Source organism: Numenius arquata, chromosome 9, assembly GCF_964106895.1.
Source record: "Numenius arquata chromosome 9, bNumArq3.hap1.1, whole genome shotgun sequence".
Lineage (NCBI taxonomy): Eukaryota > Metazoa > Chordata > Aves > Charadriiformes > Scolopacidae > Numenius > Numenius arquata.
In genome coordinates, this window is record NC_133584.1 from 14867452 (window position 1) to 14886292 (window position 18841).

At 37.0% G+C, this 18841-nt stretch overlaps 1 protein-coding gene across 14 annotated transcripts in view; it reads left to right on the forward strand.

The window, feature by feature from the left end:
• The window catches only part of DLG1 (discs large MAGUK scaffold protein 1), a 157707-nt gene that overhangs the window by 10579 nt on the left and 128287 nt on the right, over positions 1-18841 (forward strand). For all 14 annotated transcript variants that reach the window (XM_074153279.1, XM_074153278.1, XM_074153280.1 and 11 more), the window contains exon 3: positions 4067-4233. In XM_074153279.1, coding sequence (XP_074009380.1) covers positions 4067-4233 — 167 coding nt within the window. The remainder of the gene's footprint in view (positions 1-4066; positions 4234-18841) is intronic.

Below are 18841 nucleotides of genomic sequence, written 5' to 3' on the forward strand. Positions count from 1 at the left end.
CTCATTCCCTACAGAATAACTATTTGTTATTGGTATCTATTAGTTATAGAAATACATATACACAGGCTCTTACTTGTATATACACTCTGTGTGCGTGCATATACTTATGTATAGCGTTTACTTAGCTTTGGACAATTGTGTGGTGTAACATCTATTGGTTTTACATATATTTATATATAATATATATGGAATATAATTTTGCATGTGTTATATATATTTAAATATTATTCATTTTTGTATAAGGTGTATTTTATATATAAACATTTATAAAAATAGGGTTTTACATCACACAATTGTCCAAAGCTAAATAAAAGCTATACAAATTAGGTAAGTCACCTGGTCTTTAGATAATTGCTGTTAGAGTTGGACAAGCTAAAACAGAGCTCTGCACAGGCCAAGACAAGTCCAGAGGCCTGGTTCTTAGCTTAACATGAAGCCTGTGGCCTTTTACAAGCATGTCAACACCTTGTTTATGGGGTGACACCGTTCTCTTAAGAAAATGCAGTTACTGGTGTCCCATCTTTGACTTGCAGTTACAGTTACCAAAAGGTTCATGCATAAGTGAATGCAGAGAATAATTCTGCTCAGCTTTATTTGACTAACTGGCTATAATAAAATTACGTATTCCTTTCTGCAGGAAAGGTGTATGTGGAGAGTTTGGCTTGACAATGAGATTTTTAGAACATGCACTGATCTTTAGTTATCCTGCATACAAGTGTTCTCTCTGAATACATAGCAAAAAGTATCAGACACTCCACATACCAATAGAAATGGCAAGGAGAGGCCTTATGTCCGATTTCTAAGGAGCAGGGAAGAAATCTATCTGGAGGAATGGCGTCATGTTGCTGGTTGGAATCCTTGTCCTCAGAGGCAGATCCTCTGGACAGAATTGATGTAGCTCTTGAAGTGCCATCAAATATACTTAATTTAGGAGATGTTATAAGAATTTGTTTGCTTCTGCAGTTCTGCTGTTGTTTTAATTACTGTGTTGTGGTTTTTAATGAACCTGGAACTTCCTTGTGAAGTTGATTTGGGTTTCAGTTTATATTCAGTAGATAACTTTCTTGTTTGCTTTGAGAGTGAGCAATTTTAGCTTCTCGTGTATCACGACACTGGTGAATGAGCCTGTTCAAAGAACAAAACTAAGATGACTGGAGAATACGAGAAGGGAAAAGAAAATAATACACCAGCAAACTGCTTGTAGTTGGTTAACTTCTACTGTAATGAATAGTGGGAAAAATACTGTGTGCGTGTCATCACTGGTTAGCTTTTCACATTACTAATAATTTAAGTTATTATAAATACTAATACATTATTATAAATACTAGTAAAATAATTTTCTTTTTCATGATTAGGAGTTCTCCGTTTCAGAACTGGTAATCTGTCGCTTGCTTTGTACAGATTTTATTCTTGTTGCCATCAAACATACTGCTGATTTCGCTACTTAATGTGGTTTTACTTATAAGCTGACAAAATTCCAGGATTTTGTGTTGCCCACCATTCATCACTTACTGTCACTTTCACTTTCCTGGAGCCTTTTGCTCCTATTTTTAAGTGTCAGTCAGCTGTTCTTTTAATGTTCCCCCTCTAGTTAGAAATGTTCCCTGTCTGCATTTTCTCTTACTGCTGTGTGATACCTGATTTGAATTATTTTTCTGTAGCTTAGTTTGAGATGTAATTTGTCTTGAAATTAATATGGGAGGAAAGGGCTGGGAAATGAAAAAAATACCTCCAGCTTGAAGAGGGAATCTAACCATAAATGTAACAAAAAAATTAATGTTTTATTACCTGGTATTTCTAAGAATTAGGAAAACTTTTCATATGCTAATAATGCATGCACAGATAATTATAACTTCAGAAGATATTTAAGCATGTTCATGCAATGAAACTTTTTTTTTTTTTTGTGAGCTGCTGATACATAGCGGTAGACCAGCAGAAGAAATTTATTAAGTTAGATTTGGTATGGACTGAGTTTCTGGCTTTAAAAAAATGTAAATGTTCAGCACTCTTCATTGTGTACCTAATGCATTCAGGGTGCATAGATGGCTTGCCTATACTGATAAGTACTTAATGTTTGCATTTTGAGTAGTGAAAATGTAATTTTATTTTTTTTTTTTAAAAGGTAGATATTATATAGACATCAAGTTCCTAGAAACTTTTTTTGTGGATTTGGAGCAAGTTTAGGATAAACAGAAACTAATCCCCTTATTAAGTTGTGTATGTATTTTTGACATCTTTCAATAGTAAGTCTATTGTGGTGTCCTTCATAGAGAAGGAGAGAAGATGTATGGGAAATAATGTGCTTTTTGAAATAGATTATTCTGCAGTATGAATAAATGGCTACCTTTGCTGGCACGGACTTAAAAGAATCATAGCAGAATGGAGAATCAGTGCCCTAGATTTCTGTTGCAAAACAGTTGCACAAATAACCCCTTCCCATAAATAATGTAATAGTCTTCCTGGCTTGGTTGCTGTGGATTGCAGCTGTAGAATCAACTTAAACCACTGCCTATTTTAATATACAAAGTACTCTCTATCGAGGGCGCGGCGGGGGGGGGCCGGAATCTTTACTTGGTGTGCTTGATTGATCTATTAGTGTTAATGCAGCTACAAGACAAACGTGCAACTGAGGGAGCTAATGTGAAAGATAGATTTAAAAGCAATTTGTATCTCTTAGGCTGCTTTGCTCCTGTATATCTAGGTCACTTAACATCTTCTGCAACCCTCACTGCTATTTCTTCCAATCAGCAGCGCTGAGAGCAAGTATAACTTTAAAAATTAATGTAAGCAGTTGATAGGAATTTGACTCTTGCACAGAGAAAAAGATACAAATGGAACTTGAGAATTGCAGTTTTCTGAACTGGTAGAGAGCAGGAATGCAGTGTCTATATAAAAAAATCTAAGAGTGGAACACCAGCAACAGTAAGACTTCTCTTATTTGCGTGGTCTTTCTTTCGTGGTGCAGCTTTATAAAGGAATTGGTTATTGTGCCTCTTACTGACTCTGGGCAGCTGCTGAAAAGCTACAAGATCCAGCAGATTAGAGTCTTCCTTATTCATGGCTGGGTGTTACTTACTTCTTGGGCTAACTGTGTCTGTATGTTTGTCTTTTATGAAGTTGGTATAATTAAAAGCATGAGTTTACAACTCCTGTTTAGCAGAGTTTTGCTTTGAAGGAGAGACTAAAAGCTTTCCAAGACAACTTCATTTTTCTGCCCTTCCCTTAGCCTATACCTTTTCAAATTTTTTTTTTTATGTGTTTACAGAAGTGATTACAGTTGTGGTAGCAAGTTTCATATGCCTATACATCTTTAGAAACACAATTGTTGCTTCTTTAGATTGTGTAATTTTTATTGTTGCTTCATGTAGTTGATAGGATGTCAATAAAAAAAATAATGCAGCCAGATTCTTGTTCCCCAGAGTTTTCCATTTGAGTCTTTGGGTTACAGGAAAATCTGTTTATTAGCTCATAAGTATGAGTTGTAATTCATACTGTTAAAGTTTCATTCTATTTCTGTTACTTAGACTGAAAAAGCAGATGATGACCCATCCTGATCAATCTTGTTTTGCGTAACTTCTTGCAACTTTTCTCTCTTGCTGATTTCGTCAGTATACTTCTATTCCTGTGGTCATCTAATTAAAAAATATACCCAAAAAACCCCTTCTAATATTGCCCTTGAACAGGAGATTTCAGATAATCAAAGGCTACATTAGCTGAAGTTACATATACCATAACTTGAAGCATTGACACCCATCCATTCCGCTATTCCACTGCAGTTATTTCATATGCTTCTGCTGTTCCTGCTGCAGATCATTCTACCAGGGTGGGTGGCAGAAGCCCAAAGTCAACAGGGACATACGGGCTCTGAGATACGGGGCATAGAGAGTGAGTTGTGTATCCTGTGGGGGAGGTTCATGGGATCTTGGTGATACAGCTTTGTCTATAATAGGTAGATAAAGTAGTAGGTATCTAATTTGTTTTGCAGGAGGAATATGTTGTTAAAATTGGAATGTTACAGAAACTATGTGGCCTAACTTCTCTTTTTTTTTTTTTTTCACATCTTCAGATATTCAAGAATTTTATGAAGTGACCTTATTGGACAATCCAAAATGCATCGATCACTCTCAGCCATCTGAACCAATACAGCCTGTGAATACCTGGGACTTCTCCAGCCTTCCAAGCACAACAGTGACATCAGAAACACTGCCAAGCAGCCTTAGCCCAAGTGTAGAGGTATGATATAGAAATCTCCATTTTATTTTTCTCGTTGAGACTATTGGCTCAACGTAGTTCTCTACATTTCCTTTATTTTATAAAATATTTATTTCCATAGGAAACTTACATTATTAAGATCAATAGTCATAGGGGACTCAGTTATTGAAATGTTTAATGACAAATGCATGCATTTTGCTTATTCAAAAATTTATAAACTTGTTTGTCAAATGTACCATTAAGTGACCATTAAATTGGATTTATGCTCTGAATTTGGAACCTCGCTGACAGGCTTAGTATGCTTATACTCATCCATACTGACAACTTTTCGGTCATTACTTCATTTATAGTTTGGGAAACCAGAAGCTATATCCTTCTGATAGTAAACTTTTCAGTCTGTTCATAAGAAATTCTCCACTAGTTACACAGCTGTGTTTTGAAAGGACTGTTGTTTTTTTTTTTTTTTTTGAAAACTACGCAAATCCAGTTGTCAGTAGTGAGTGGTGAGGAAACCAAGCAGGGAAATGCACATTCATGTGTATTTTCACTTACGAAGGTCTCCCTTCCCAAGTTAAAGTTAAAATGTTGCTTGAATTTTTTTGCATGTTGTTTGTCCCCAAAGAGGTGAACTTTGTTTCCAGTGTGCCGTCAATACTGACAGCATTGGAAAAGGTGTGTCAACTTCTCAGTAATAACTGAAGGCAGTGTGCTGTGCTGTGCTGACCCGTTTTCATGGTCCTAGAGCTGAGGAAGAGCGTGGGGGGATACCAGCCAAAGGACTAATGCTGCAGCCTGGAGGGGAGCTCAGGAGCTTGTACTACCCAGCAGATGCTGTTTGGACTGTGTAAGGAAGTCCACTTAGTGGCAGAACATAAGCAATCATTTGATGTGCTAGTGAGTTTATGCAGTTTAAAAAAAAAAAAGGTTTGTATTTATCATAGGTTTTCTGAAATTTGTCATATTGGAGTTAGTATGAAATGTGTCAGAAATGCCTTAAAGGAAACTATAGAGGAAATCCAAGAGTTGAGTTGTGTTCTCTCAGAAAGTAGAAAGTGGCTAGTAGATAAAAGATCAGCTTTTTAGCCTAGCCAGGGACAAGAGTTATATATTGCCAAGAACGGTCATTAAAATCTCTTTACATGAAAAAAAGTGAGCAGCCTAGGTATACCATATTTTTCGGGTTTTTAAGTAATTGAACACTGAGGGATTAAAAATTTAGTTGGACTTGTCGTGTAGGAATGGATTATTTTCCCTTGATTTTTGTGAATCTTGATTATACACTGAAAAGCTTAAATTATGTCTCTTTGGAATTTTAGTTATCTGAAATTGGATAGAGAAGGCCACTGTCATCACAGTCACCTTAATGAAAATTTTCTTTAAGAATTATCATCTTTGGAGAAAATGGAGTAAAATAGGTTATATGAGAAATAGTACAGAAAAGCCCATTGTGCTATTTACTTGTACGCTATCATCTAATTCTTAGGCTTAGAGCTGTAAAACTTCTCTTTCTGAAGGTATGGTGGAAATGGAGTCTCTTAGAAGCAGGAGCAAAATGGACTGTAGATAATAGGGTAGGCAAGGATAGGCAAAGTTTATTTTGCCGACTGAGGTGTTTTGAAATAAGCTGGTTCTAACACATTTCGTGTTTGCATGTGCAAAGAACTTAATGAGGCAATTTAAAAGTCGTTACAGTTGCTCTTAGTCACAGAGGATGGATGAGGTTCAGGAAAATAGCAGATGGGCAAACACTATCTTTTAAAAAGGGTGTATAGAGGAGCAAGGCAGGAAAGGAAGATCCAGATTTAACCGGTACAGGGAATGATTCTACAGTCTTTTTGTAGCTCCTTGAAAGTGATGAAGGAGCCAAATAATAGCCATCACAGTTGTTGATAATAGTTTTGTCAAACTTAATTTCTTTCTAATGTGGTAATAGTTCTTTTGGTAGGAAGAAACAGTAAATGGGATAAATTCTGACTTCACTAAAACTTTTGGCGTGTTTTAACAGGCTATCTTTTGAGATAATAGAGTTTCTAAAAAAATGCATTCCAGTTTGAGTTATTAGTGAAAATATCCTGGTTAAATTATAAATTAAACCATGGGATGGGAGTGGTGTGTTGTTGCTTCAGAAGCTAAGATTAGAATGAAGCCTTTAGCAGTTGAAGTAATTAACGGGCAGGCTGTAGTTCAGTAGGACCAAGTACAATGTCCTGCACTTTGGTTGTACTTCAGCAGCACCCATAGAAGTTGAATAGTTAAGAAGTGGTTTCTCAGAAAAGATCTGGGTCGTCTTTGAATCTCAAGGTGAATCAACCATGTCATGTTAATACATGAAAAGAAACACCTTATTAACATAGGAGCGTGTGGTGTAAAACTGTTCTGTTCTACTTAGTCTGCATCAGGCTTTGCCGGAGATATTGTCAAATTTAAGGTACTACAGTGCAAAAACGATGTAGAAGAATTTCAGTGCTTAGAAGAGATTGACAAAGAAGATCTAAAGCTTGGAAAGAAATGAAGGCCAATGGAAAGATTTGATGCTGCTTAAAAAGAATTGAACACTTAATTAGGAAACAGAATTTTCCTGTGTTTGTAGGTAAATGTAAAAAAGGACGATAATCTTTCATGCTTATACAAGATGTACTAGACTTACACTATAGTAATAGGCTTAGCAAACATGTTTTAAATGTTTTCTTAAGCACCAGAATAGCTGTACATGGACAGTTGCCCTTATTGAAGGCCTTTAATGGCAGCATAACTGTCATAAATGACTTACAGGTTTGGAGTTTTTTTTCCCCCTCTAATACACCTAAGAACAGTGTAATGGACTTGAGGATTTATGTCCCTACCAAACTGTTTTGTTTTTAAACATGCTCCTAATTCCAGCAGCTGGGATTGTGACGCAAATATCTGCTTCTATGATTTTTGTGTCACAATGTTCCGACTGTAGCAGAGGTTTCATGCTTCCCCCATGGGGGAAACCTGCCGAAATCTGAAGTGCGGAGTAGTGTATACTGTAAAATCCAGGCTTCGTGATTATTTTCTTCCTGGACTCCTCCAGAAACTGAAAAGCTTATCCTATAAAAGTTTGCTTATTTTGCTACCAAGAAGTCCACAATAAGAAAGACTGGCTTACCAGTTTAAAGGGTAGTGTTGTCCCTGTATCTTTCTAAATTTTGCATAAAGATGCACATGAAGGTATGATTCAATTAAGAAGTTGCATCTTTAGTTTTTGTGCTGGTAGACTACCAGTAATGCAAAGACTTGTCCATGGCACTGTAGCAATGACAACAGGCTAGATCACTAATGTGTTGAAAGGAAGAATGGCCTAACTTGGGAATTCTCACCGTAGAAGTTAAGTGTATGTTCTCAGCTGAACTGTTTGCTGGATAATGCAACTGCTGCTCCAGTACAGTCTGGTGATCATGGTGTATAGTGTTACCTAACAGAACTTGATATGGTGTGGGTTACTCCGTTGTTTTTCAGATTTGAACACTTAACGACAGTCACGTGCCTGCCTTCAGATTTTTTTTTGTCTGAAGTGTCATGTGAAAATATATGAAGGTCATATTATTTATTTACTGACAGTATTTAAAAGCACAGTTGCGTATATTGGTGTTGACGCTAATTTATGTGAAAATGAAACAAAACTTTTCTCAGTCTCTGTCACCTACACTAAATGTTACCGTGCATTTCATTAGTTAGAATACTGCTTCCACATTATAGTTGTAAAAATAAACAATTTTGCAGAGTGGTAGTTCATTGTTGGCTTCGTTTGCTTTTTGTAGTATATCTGAATGTCTTAGTTTAGCTTTCAAATAGCTATGAAAACTTTTACAGTAAACATATCATCTTGTATATAGTATCGGTCTTAATTCATTCTTCAGTGACTGTTGTTTTTTTCTTCTCATACCTGTAAAGCAATACCTTTCCCTCAATATTTTGAAATTTAATGAAGATTATGAGGAGAAAGTCTTATGTATTGACAATTTATATTCCACATACTTACTATGTGTAGTATGCGAAAATGAATGTTTTTATCCTGTAAAACAATGCATTTTGGTTTCAATAATATGCTTCTTTTTTAGGTATTTGGGGTTTTTTTTATATTTGGTTTTAATGAACCCAAGGGCATAATGATTCTGGTACAACATGTGTTTTATCTGGTGATTTGTTTTGCTTGCTGAAATTTACTAGAGGTTGGAGGGAATTTGAGTTTAGTATGTCTGATTTTGTTCATAGCCAGCTCTTTTTAACAGAAACTGTCACTTTTTAGACTTGTGAGGCTGCTGCTCATTTCAGTATTAGTTCACTAACCAGATCAACATGCTAGATGCACTTTGGGGTTGTTTTTGTTCTATTCTGTTGCTTGCCAGGCTGGTAGGACTGTAGGTGATAAGAATGGGGCAGTTTTTTCTTGTTTGCAAATTGTTAGCCTTGGAAGTAATATCATTCAACCCTGTTTCTTTTACCTTAATGATACATTTTTGCTGTAGTTACTCTGGGCCGAATGAGTATTCTTCCAGCACTTTGATGGTATATGTGAGAGCTGCTTGAGAGTGGGAATATAATGCTCCCCTAAAGTGATTAAGGATTGTATTACAAGAACTTTCTACACAGCTGACTTTGGGAATGACTTTTTAGCAATGTGTGCTTGTGTATATACATAGAATAGTGGTATACAAGCTTAGGTTGCCTGAGGATTGGACATAGCCTAGTTCTGCTTTTGCCTTTCCGCTTCTGGATCAAACGACTGGAGTTTTTAATCCCCATAGGTATTGTATTAGAGAAAGTTAAAGCTACAGATTGCAGTTTTCCTGTTCACAGCAATCTGCTTTCTGTGCTTTATTTTTCCTGGAACCTTATTTGACAGTTTTATTTGTTTTAATCTTAAGTACAAAAAGATGATGGGGGAGGGGAAGCAGGGGGAAGAAAAATAAAAAGAGATTCAAGACAGTGATAAGCAGGAAAGGAATGTTAATCCTTTCAGTACTAGGGACTAGCAAAAAAGAAGAATATAGTTTCAATTTGAAAAAGATGAAAGGTGCATACCTTTTTCTTCTGTGCATTAAATACTGAGTTTCAGGTGTGTATTGGCAAAGCAGCTAACGAATCTAAAGCAAGATCTCTTAATTCTGGTAATCGTGTGAGAGAAGTATGTACAGGAGGCAGCAGTCTTTTAAGCTGTTTGCTGTGATCTGTAGTGCCATCTGTAGGTGGGACAGTTTGTGTTTGGGAAATACGTGGTGAAACTTGAATCACTGGTAGAAATCTCCTTTGACCTAATTGAGTAGTGTATTGCTAGGAAATAGTTGTCTTGTGACATTCCTTTTTTTTATCTGTGGGATATGTTTTCTTATTGTGATCATTTTAATTGAAGCTAAAGAGCAAACACTTTTTAATTTCTTAGATTTAAAAGTAGCCACAATAATTTCACTTTAGATGTTGAAAAAAGTCCCAGTGAACGCTGTCTCAAGAGAATGGACCTCAATCTGGAGTGTATTACTTTTCCTTACAGTTGGGCTAACAGATCTCTGTATTTAGTGAGTAATGGGTGGCCAAAGTACTTCGGTCTGATCTGTGGTTTCCCCATTTATCTGCACATGCCCATGTGCTTAGTGTCTGGCGTGTAGAGAGACTATCTGGCTCACTGTATTCTAAGGCCTTTTGCCAATTTCTTTTATTAAAAGAAAGCAAATGAGGAAGTAAGGAAAAGAGCTGAAATTATAGACACGTCAGCTAAATTGATGCCAAGGCAGAGTGGAAATGAAACTCTCTAAACATCTTGGAATTGTAAAATAATTCAGGCTCACCTGTGAGGTTGGTCAGACTGCAAAGGGTTTCAACCAGCTGAGCCTTGAAAACCTCCGCAATACAAGGATGGGAACTGCAAAACCTTTTTGGCCCATTGGTTCCGAAGCTTGACTAACCTCATGGTGAAAAAGCTTTTCCTTATTTCTGATTGAAATCTCCTTTTCAATTTATTTGCAGTTTCTCATGTCTTTCCATCATGCAACATGCACTTGGCTCTGTCATCTGGGTAACCTCATTGTAGGTACTGGAAGGCTGCTTTTAGGTTCCAGTGAACTTTATTCTCAAAGCTAAAACAAGCCCAGTGCCCTCATCCTTTCTTTAAGGGACAAGTCTTCCAGCCCCATCACCATCTTGATGGCCCTCTGCAGAACTTCCTCCAGATTATCAACATCCTTGTTGTGTTGGGGGGGCCCAAAACTGAATGCAGTATTCCAGATGCCTTATTAGAAGTGCCAAGCAAAGGGGAATAATAGTTTTGCTTGATACTACTGGCTGTTTCTGCTACTGCAGCTTCCATTGGCCTCCTTTGCTATTAAGGCATATTGCAGGCTCCTGTTTGGTTTGTTTGATATCTGTAAAAAGACAAATAATATTCAATGTGAAAAGGTATAGAGTTAAGCTAACTGAATTTTCACCTACAGTATGGGAATGGTTTTGTTTACAAAGCAAGCGGTAATATCTTTTTAAACTTCGTAAGATTTTGAGAGTTTTGCGTAACTTCTTAATAAGAAGAGGAAAAGAGGAAAGAACTTTGGATGTATGGTTTCTAGGGGAATGAAAGAACCTGTTTAATCAGTAGCAGTTTGTATTCAAAATAGAGTGGTGCATCGAACACTTAATCGGGATCTTAGAGGAAATCTTGGAAATAGGTTCTTGCATATGTAGAGCGCATATTAAAGCAGCAGGATACTCTAGTTCTGTTTTTCTATTTCTAAATTGAGTTGACTGCGATATCCTCACCTGGCCTTTACAAATGCAGTCAATCATAGCTGTCATAAGAACAAGCCGTTCCTGGGGAAAATCCCAGACCTATTGCACTGTCTTCAAATACCGTTTTCAAATTTATAAAGATTCAGCCCTGGCTAGCTTGGTGATAGCTGTGTCAGATTGTTGTACTCCCTGTTTTCATGCTGTTCCTTTATGCTTGTATCTGTATGTGTGTTACCCATTATTTGTATCAGCTCCTTTTCTGCAGAAGTGGTGTGCTTGTTGTATTTGAGCACCTAATAGTGTATAGTCTTGGGTCACTCAGGAGCCTCATTGCCTTCTCTGTGTTAACTTTAGAGTGGGCAAATTATATTTGGCTTGCTATGTATTTTTGCCTTCGATTCTTGAAATCCAGGCTGTTTGTACAAATACAAGGATGCGAGTCTTGAACCAAAGCTTAAATTCTTCCAGAGGCAACCTGAATGCAAAAGCAAACAAACAAAACACCCAGTCTCGGTTCAGGATGCAAACACAAGCAATAAAAATCTGCTCTTTCTAAAAACTTACCTTTCTCAATTCAGAAGTAAATAGAGAATTTCCAAAAAGCCTATGTTAACTTGGTATCTCATTATGTTTTTTTTTTAAATCCTAATAAATACATCTTGCAGACAGGTTCAAAGGTAGCTAGATAAATTAGGTTACAGCATGTTACAATTTTAATGCTTTCTTTACTAGAGGAGCTGCGAAAATTCTTGCAGTGATGATAGTGCTTGATCTTTACCGAGTCTTTGAAATGTCTCCTCAAATATGCTGAGGTTGGGCAATTGACATACCCTTGCAAAGCGGAGCTGAGCCTGCTTCTCTGGTTACACCTGGGACAGCTGTGTGTGTTATGCAGGTTTTCTCATAGAATCTGAGAGCAAATTAGCATTTAAATAACCACATGCACTTTTAAATTTGTGGGTAGATGAAGAAGTTATTTATCTGTAAAATCAGTATTTTCCAAAGTATTGTTTTCATTTGCATGATTTATTTCTATGTATGGTTTATCTGTGCACGAATTTTCCTTTATTTAGTTATCTGGTGACTTTGTAGATAAAATCTCTCATGCTGGAAAAAGAATAAGGCTGTGAAGGCACAAAAAGTGACTGCCAAAAATAACCCGAAAGAATTGGTAGATAATTCAAGGCAAGAAAAAAACATTTCTCTCCTTTGTGTTTCGCACATGAGATTCATCCTTTGTTTTTAATATTAATGCCACCAATAGTGGTGAATGAAAATGCACTTTTTCCTGTGGGCCAAACTATGTAGAATTGTTGTTGCTGATGGTTACTGAGATCACTTGGGGCTCACAGGACAGAAAGGTTTATTTTCAATAAGCATTAATGATGTGAGCAAATTGCAATGCTTCTCACAAATTCAGTAGAACAATAGTGATTTTAATGGCTAATAGTATTATGTGGAAATGTCTAACTTCATTAAAAGTTAATGCATTAAACTAACTGCATTAAAATCGGGCTTTTTGTGCGTTTCATGATTTTGATTCAAGTTTTGGTGTGTCCTTTAGTATTTTTCTGTTGCTCCTCACAATAGAATTTAAAGGAAAGAAGGTTCTAAGTTATTTTATTAAATTGTTTAATTCCAGTGGTTTTAGTTCTGGTTTCCTTACCTAGCCCTCACTTCGGGGGGGTGGGAGGGGAGAACCCACTGTTTCTTCTGAGCTCCAAATTTTACAGATGCTTGATTATTCAAGGAGTTTTAAAATTTGTCTTCCAGAAGCTATAGAATTGTTTCTTATGACAATGCTAAGCCTCATGAATGTTTGAGCCTTGGTCAATCTTTTCTGAATCTATTAATTTCTTCAATGTGCAGAATTTCCAATGAAAAGTCTGCAGAAACTGCTTTTGGGCCAGGAAATACTTTATGTACAGTGCTCTCCTCCTTGGGTGCTTATCCATCCGTGTACTATATCTATGAAAGTGTGTATTGGTGTTTCCTACAAAATTTTTTGCTCTACCAGTATGGTACATGTGATTGGTCTCTCTTTTTCTGGGTTTGTGGTTAGCTGAAGACGGGTTTTGGGAGAACTGTGCAAAGAGTTGCCAGGGAGGGCTTTTAATCATCATAATGGTGCACTGATTGGTAAAGGGCTCTAACGTAGCGGGATTGCCCATGCTATTCTGATCTGTGCAGTGGGTGTGTTGGGACTTTTCAGGCACGCTTGTTATGAGACTTTCTCTGTGCCCTCTTCTCTGACATGTTCAGTGTGCCCGCTCACGATGAGCAGTCTAATCCACAAATCCTCAACTGAGAGGTGCCTTTCCCCACCTCTCTGGATTGGTCTCTTTCCACTTCTCAGTCTGCACTGGCAACCTCAAGTAAGTTATGTGCTTCCTGTGGCAAGAGTAATGGGCCTCAGGTCTTGGGAAAAGGATGATAGCGAGTGGGAGGGGAAAAAAAGGTGTGATGATGATCCTTAGTTCTGAAAGAGTCCCAGAGAAGGCAAGAGAATAAAAAGTTGAGGGAAAAGAAGGAAGTGATTGGCCTTGAATGTAAGCTGGTTGTAGCCAGGATTAGTCTACGGAAGCTTAATCTAGAACCAAGGTGGCTGAGAGAAATTTGAGTGATGAGAAAGAATCGGTGCTCTTTACCCTTCATAGACAGAGTATGAGGGACAAGCAGAGTTTGGTGTGCTACTGGGGTTCCTGAAGTGAAGTTTGTGCAAGAAATGTACATGTGGACTGACTGCATGTCTTGGACTAGTCATTGAAGATGTTTCTGGGCAAGACACTGAACATCTGCTAAGCCACCTAAAAATACATTTCCTTGGTTTCCTGGTACCTTTTTGGATGCCTGCATTTTGTCGGTTTCCCTGAACTTTGCAGTCTTCCCAACAGAAGACTTGGGAAATTCAAGGATAACTTCTATATGGGGTACCTTTTGTCCATTCAGCTATGAGAGTAAATTATTATCTTTTCTTTTTCTGACAAAGAGGACAAAGCATCAGCTTAATGGGTGCTTTGCTCTTCTGCTTTCTGAAGTCAGAAATCAGACTTTTGTCTTGGTTGAGCCTTATCAATCTGAAAGATGCATTTTTTTCCCCCCACTGATGCTTTGCAGCAGCAAAAACGTCACCTAGGTGTTCATAGTAGAAATTCTTCACAGACTTTATAGACAATGTGGGAATGAAAAGTTTCTCAAGCTTGACTTGGACACACAAGGTAAAAATCCTGGTCTTGGTGGCTGAATGGTGTAAGAGATACCTTTAAATTCTGTTCAGGGAGAACAGGGTAGTTTCTACTAGTGTGCAATCAAGCTTTTCTTTAACGGTTTGGGGATGTGGTTTGCTTTTTGGGTTATTTTTTGGGAGTGTGTTTTTGTGGTGTTTTTTGTTTCTTGTTTAACTACTTCTATTCTGGGGGGAGCTTGGGGGTTTGTCATCATCGCCACTCCCCATCCCCCCTCCCCTGTATGTATGACAGGGCCAGGGAATTGAGTGAAGTTGCAAAAAACTTAAAGGGAAGAGTGGGAATGCTCTAAATACATACTTGGTATATTCTAGAGTTGTTTGCTGATGCAACATATAATCGGTTTGGCTAGTTGTACATCTTGTGCTGAAAGCAAAATGATGCAGATGAGATTTAATAGTTTGCAAATACTTATATTTTTTTTTTTAATGTACTTCATTGTGTTTGTAGCAAAGGCATTGGTGGGAGACCTAATAGGACAAGATAGTGGAAACTGAGTTAACTAGTTGCTTTCTGTGCCTCTTGTGGGAAATTAATGTAATAAGGTTCTTACCAATGTATGAAACCAACAATTCAGTGTTTCATAGTACATAGAAGGTTTTTTTGTGCCCAAGTGTTTGACTTTTCCCAGCTGTGCTAATTAGGCTGAGAAAACAATGCCTGTGCATACAAACCTTGCCTTGTCACTGCATTACAGCCTTACAAAAGGAAATGAAATTCTAGGTTAATTCAAGGCTCAAAATAGCATTTCTCTTGCAATATGCATTACTCTTTCCTTACCACTTTCTTCTCTCCCTGTTCTACATGGAATATTCCATTCATTACTGCCTAAGAAATCAGTTATTTTGCAGTCTGCAAATGCTGAAATGACGTTAGAGGAGAAATACTTGCTTGCAACCAAAACTATTTTTGAACAAACGCTTCATTTTAGAAATTGTAGCCAGCTAAGAAAAGCTGGATTGAGATTTTTTGCTGTAAAATAATTTTGTATTGCATTTCATCAAATGATTCCCTGTGATGCTCATGTGTTAGGTAATCCTGAAAGAGGAGTATATGAAATAGACTATGAGGAGGTACTTAACTGGTATGGAATAGGATTTGACATCTTTTGTAGGATATTTTCAAGGACAAATTTAAGTTTTTCAGACGTAGATAATCAAAATAGATTAAGAATCTTTCATGAAACTTAAAGCATCTGTATTTTAGCTTGGTTTTTTTGGGGTGTTTTTTTTTTTTCTCCACCGTGTTTCTACCTCTGAATGAATCCAAAGGGGAACTTGGCACACATTCTGCTGTTTTGACTATTAAATAAGTGTGCTCTTTCTCATTCTGTTGAGATGGTGTTTAGCTGTGATTGGAAATAAATCTTTTAAATGTTTGGAAAGATACCTGCTATGCTGAAACGATGGATTGCTTATGCATTGTAACAACAAAGGTAAGATGATAAAGCTTTTGATTAATGCCTACAATCTTGAAAGTTCTTATTGAATCTTTCCTCCGGTTTTTGTCTATCTGTAATGAAAATGTCTTGATGGTTTTCTACTGTTGGTGTTTTTAACTTTAACTGCACAGATTGCCAAAATAAATTCTGTAGTTGTTGCTAAGATCAATCACAAATGTTAATTCTTCTAAAAGCTAATTATGCACATATTGAAAAACTCAAGTGTAGTAGAATGAGGAATTTTTGTCATTCTGCAGCAAGACTCTTCTATAGAAATTCACTCTGTCTAAATGTGCTAAAAAAGTAGTTTGCTTTTTATTCCAGAATGAGGAATTCCAAATGGTATTTTACATATCCTTTATCAGGACATGTTTAAAATAATTATCAAAGAGAATAAGATGAATCTGGGAAGTTCTTTTATGGATGGATATATTTCAAGATGCTTTGTAATTTTGACATCTTGCTGCTTTGAAATGAAGACACCCAGATAGCTTAGTCTTGTTACTTCTATGCTAGGACAAAGTTTTGTGTATGATTGTTTTTAATACAGTCCACTTGTAACTGCTAAAGATAAAATCTGATGCATAAACAGGATGTATTAGTAGTGTACTTGTGAAATATTTACATGGCAAGTTTGGTTTTTTTGGAAGCTTTTTTATTTTCCTGTATTGCTCCCTTTTCCCTGGATGTTCAAATAGTTGCAGGCATATTATTCATATTATTTTTTTTTTAACAAGCTACTTTGACTTCTAGCATTTTTCTGGATAAATTGAAACCATAAAACTTCTTCGTACAAACATCCTTCTCAGGAAGTAGAATAAAATTGAACATTTTTGAGAATATTATGTGGGTTTAGTGGAAGCTTTTATAAAATAAAAGGTCGAGATGCTTATCAGTCTGTTTGACACAAGGAAGCACAGGCTGATTGGAATGGGTGAAGTTACTTTGTCTCTCACCAGCAAAGGAGTCTTTCTGATGCCTAAATTGTTAAGTGGGTTTTTTTGGAAGTGAAACAGAAAATGAAAAATCGTGTGTGATTAATTACATTAATTTGTGGAATTTTATGCTTTTTCTTTTAAAATATTCTCTGTTGTACAGTGAGATTTGGATCTTCTATTAATTCCTTGACTTTGATTACATAAATATGTACCTTAATTTTGTTGTACTTGTATTAAAAAAGGGAGGGGCAATGCTGTCATTTTTATAAATGAACTGCTCAACTTTAGTTTTGTTTTGTACCTTTATTTACTTTCTCGTATCTACTTGTCTGAGAGCAGAAGGAAAACTTATATGGAAAGTTAAGCCCACAGAAAACACATTCTGGGAATAAAAGTATTGGTTTTTAATACGATTAGCCTGTCTCTGAGTGCTAAGCAAGTAAGAGTGCTCACAAAAATGCTGCAGGGGAGAGGAAGAGATAATCCTCTGCACAGCATAGTCTTAGATGAGCTTAGTGTGATTGTGCATTTCCACCTGGAGTCATCAGCACTTAATCCTTCCTGCCTGTTTCATGTGAAGTTTTGGCCTCATTTAACTAAATGCTGCTGTACCTTGTAGTGTCAACTAAAGCTGTTTATTTAAAGTGGGACTTATAAAAGGACTGTTTGCTTCCCTATGAACGTGTATACATCTGATGACTTGAATGTTGTGATCTAATGAAAAATACAGTCCTTAATTTTGTGCACAAATCTGTTTCTCAGACATAATGGAAAATGAATGCATAAAAGGCAATTTTGAAATCAGCATGAAAGAAATGTATGAGAGGATTAGTAATAGTGTTAAATGTTTCCCCTTTCTGGACCTCGAGGTAGAAACAATTTGAAACATTTGTTACTCTGTTGCCCAGTGAGATAAATTTTATAGTGAATTTGAGAAATCTTTCATAATTTAATCTTTGATAATTCTGTTTTACTTAGTTCAGAATTAAGATCTAGTGATGATAGGCAAACAGGTCCTTAAACTACTTTTTGTTCTGCTTTCTAAGGTCTAGCTGGTTTACTTTGCCCTATTCTAGTGCAAAGTGTACTGATTAATACAGTATTTTTTTTCCTTCTTATGTGGGCACATTTGGTTTGATGTAGGTAGGCAAATTTGCATCACTGCAACCATGGATACTATTAAGAGCAAGCACGTGGGCTGAGCTTACAGTAATGAGTTTTATTTAAGTAACAGTTTTAAATGAGTTCATGGCACTTAAAAATACAGAATATGAAAATTCATTAATTTTTCCAGAAAAGCAGTTTTTGAGCAGTCATTCTTAGCTTGTTTGTACAGTAGTGTACTTTCAGTAAAACAGTTGAATTTAAGTGATGTAATATTTCTTCAAATAGCATTTCTAGTAAGACTGCTGCAAAAGAAGCATTCTTTTATACCATTTTTACTTCAAAATACAAAGAAGCATGCTGCTTGGACTCTACCAGAGCATTATCAGTCTAGTCCAGTACCTTGTTTCTGACAGTAGCCGAAACCCAGTATCGTGGGAGAGGGGAAGCATGTATGATTCATCAGCCTATTACCAAAGGAGAAAGATGAAGAGTTTTTTTCCGAGTTGTTAAACTTAAAAGTCGTGAGCCCTCATAAATTCTGGGTCATCTCTGTTCTGGACAAGCACAGTGATGTGGCTGCGCAAGGTGGGAGGGTGCATGGTGCCTGAACACAGGAGCACAACTACAGCCAGTGCAGCTGAAGTTGTAAGATGACACTGGGTTTGTATGATTCCTGCACGCTTCCTCGCTTGGTGTGCGGAGTGTTGTAGGTCAGAGAGCCCTGTTGTTATTACTGTCAGTTTTTGGCATTTCCCTCAAGTGAATTGTGCCTCCTCACCTGTCAGTTGCAATTGCAAAAGGGAATGACAATCTCTTGCGTTGGAGGTGGGTCTAGTCCAACTACCTGCTTAAAGCAGGGTCAGCATTAAATCCAGACCAGGTTACTTAAGGGCTTAGGTTACTTAGGTTACTTAGGTCTTGTAAACCCCCTTGCCCTGTCTCAGTTTAAGTTTGTCTCTCCTGCTGGGCACAACAAGGGCCAAGCTTTGTTTTCTTGGTAACCTCCTCTGAGACATTAGAAGGCTTCTACTAGCTCCTGGAAAGCCTTCTCTTCTTCAGGCTGAATGAACCCAGTTTCCTGAACCTTTCTTCGTTGTGCTTCAACCACTTGACTATCTTGGTGGCTCTCTACTGTAGTACTTGTTTCTGTGTTCCATATA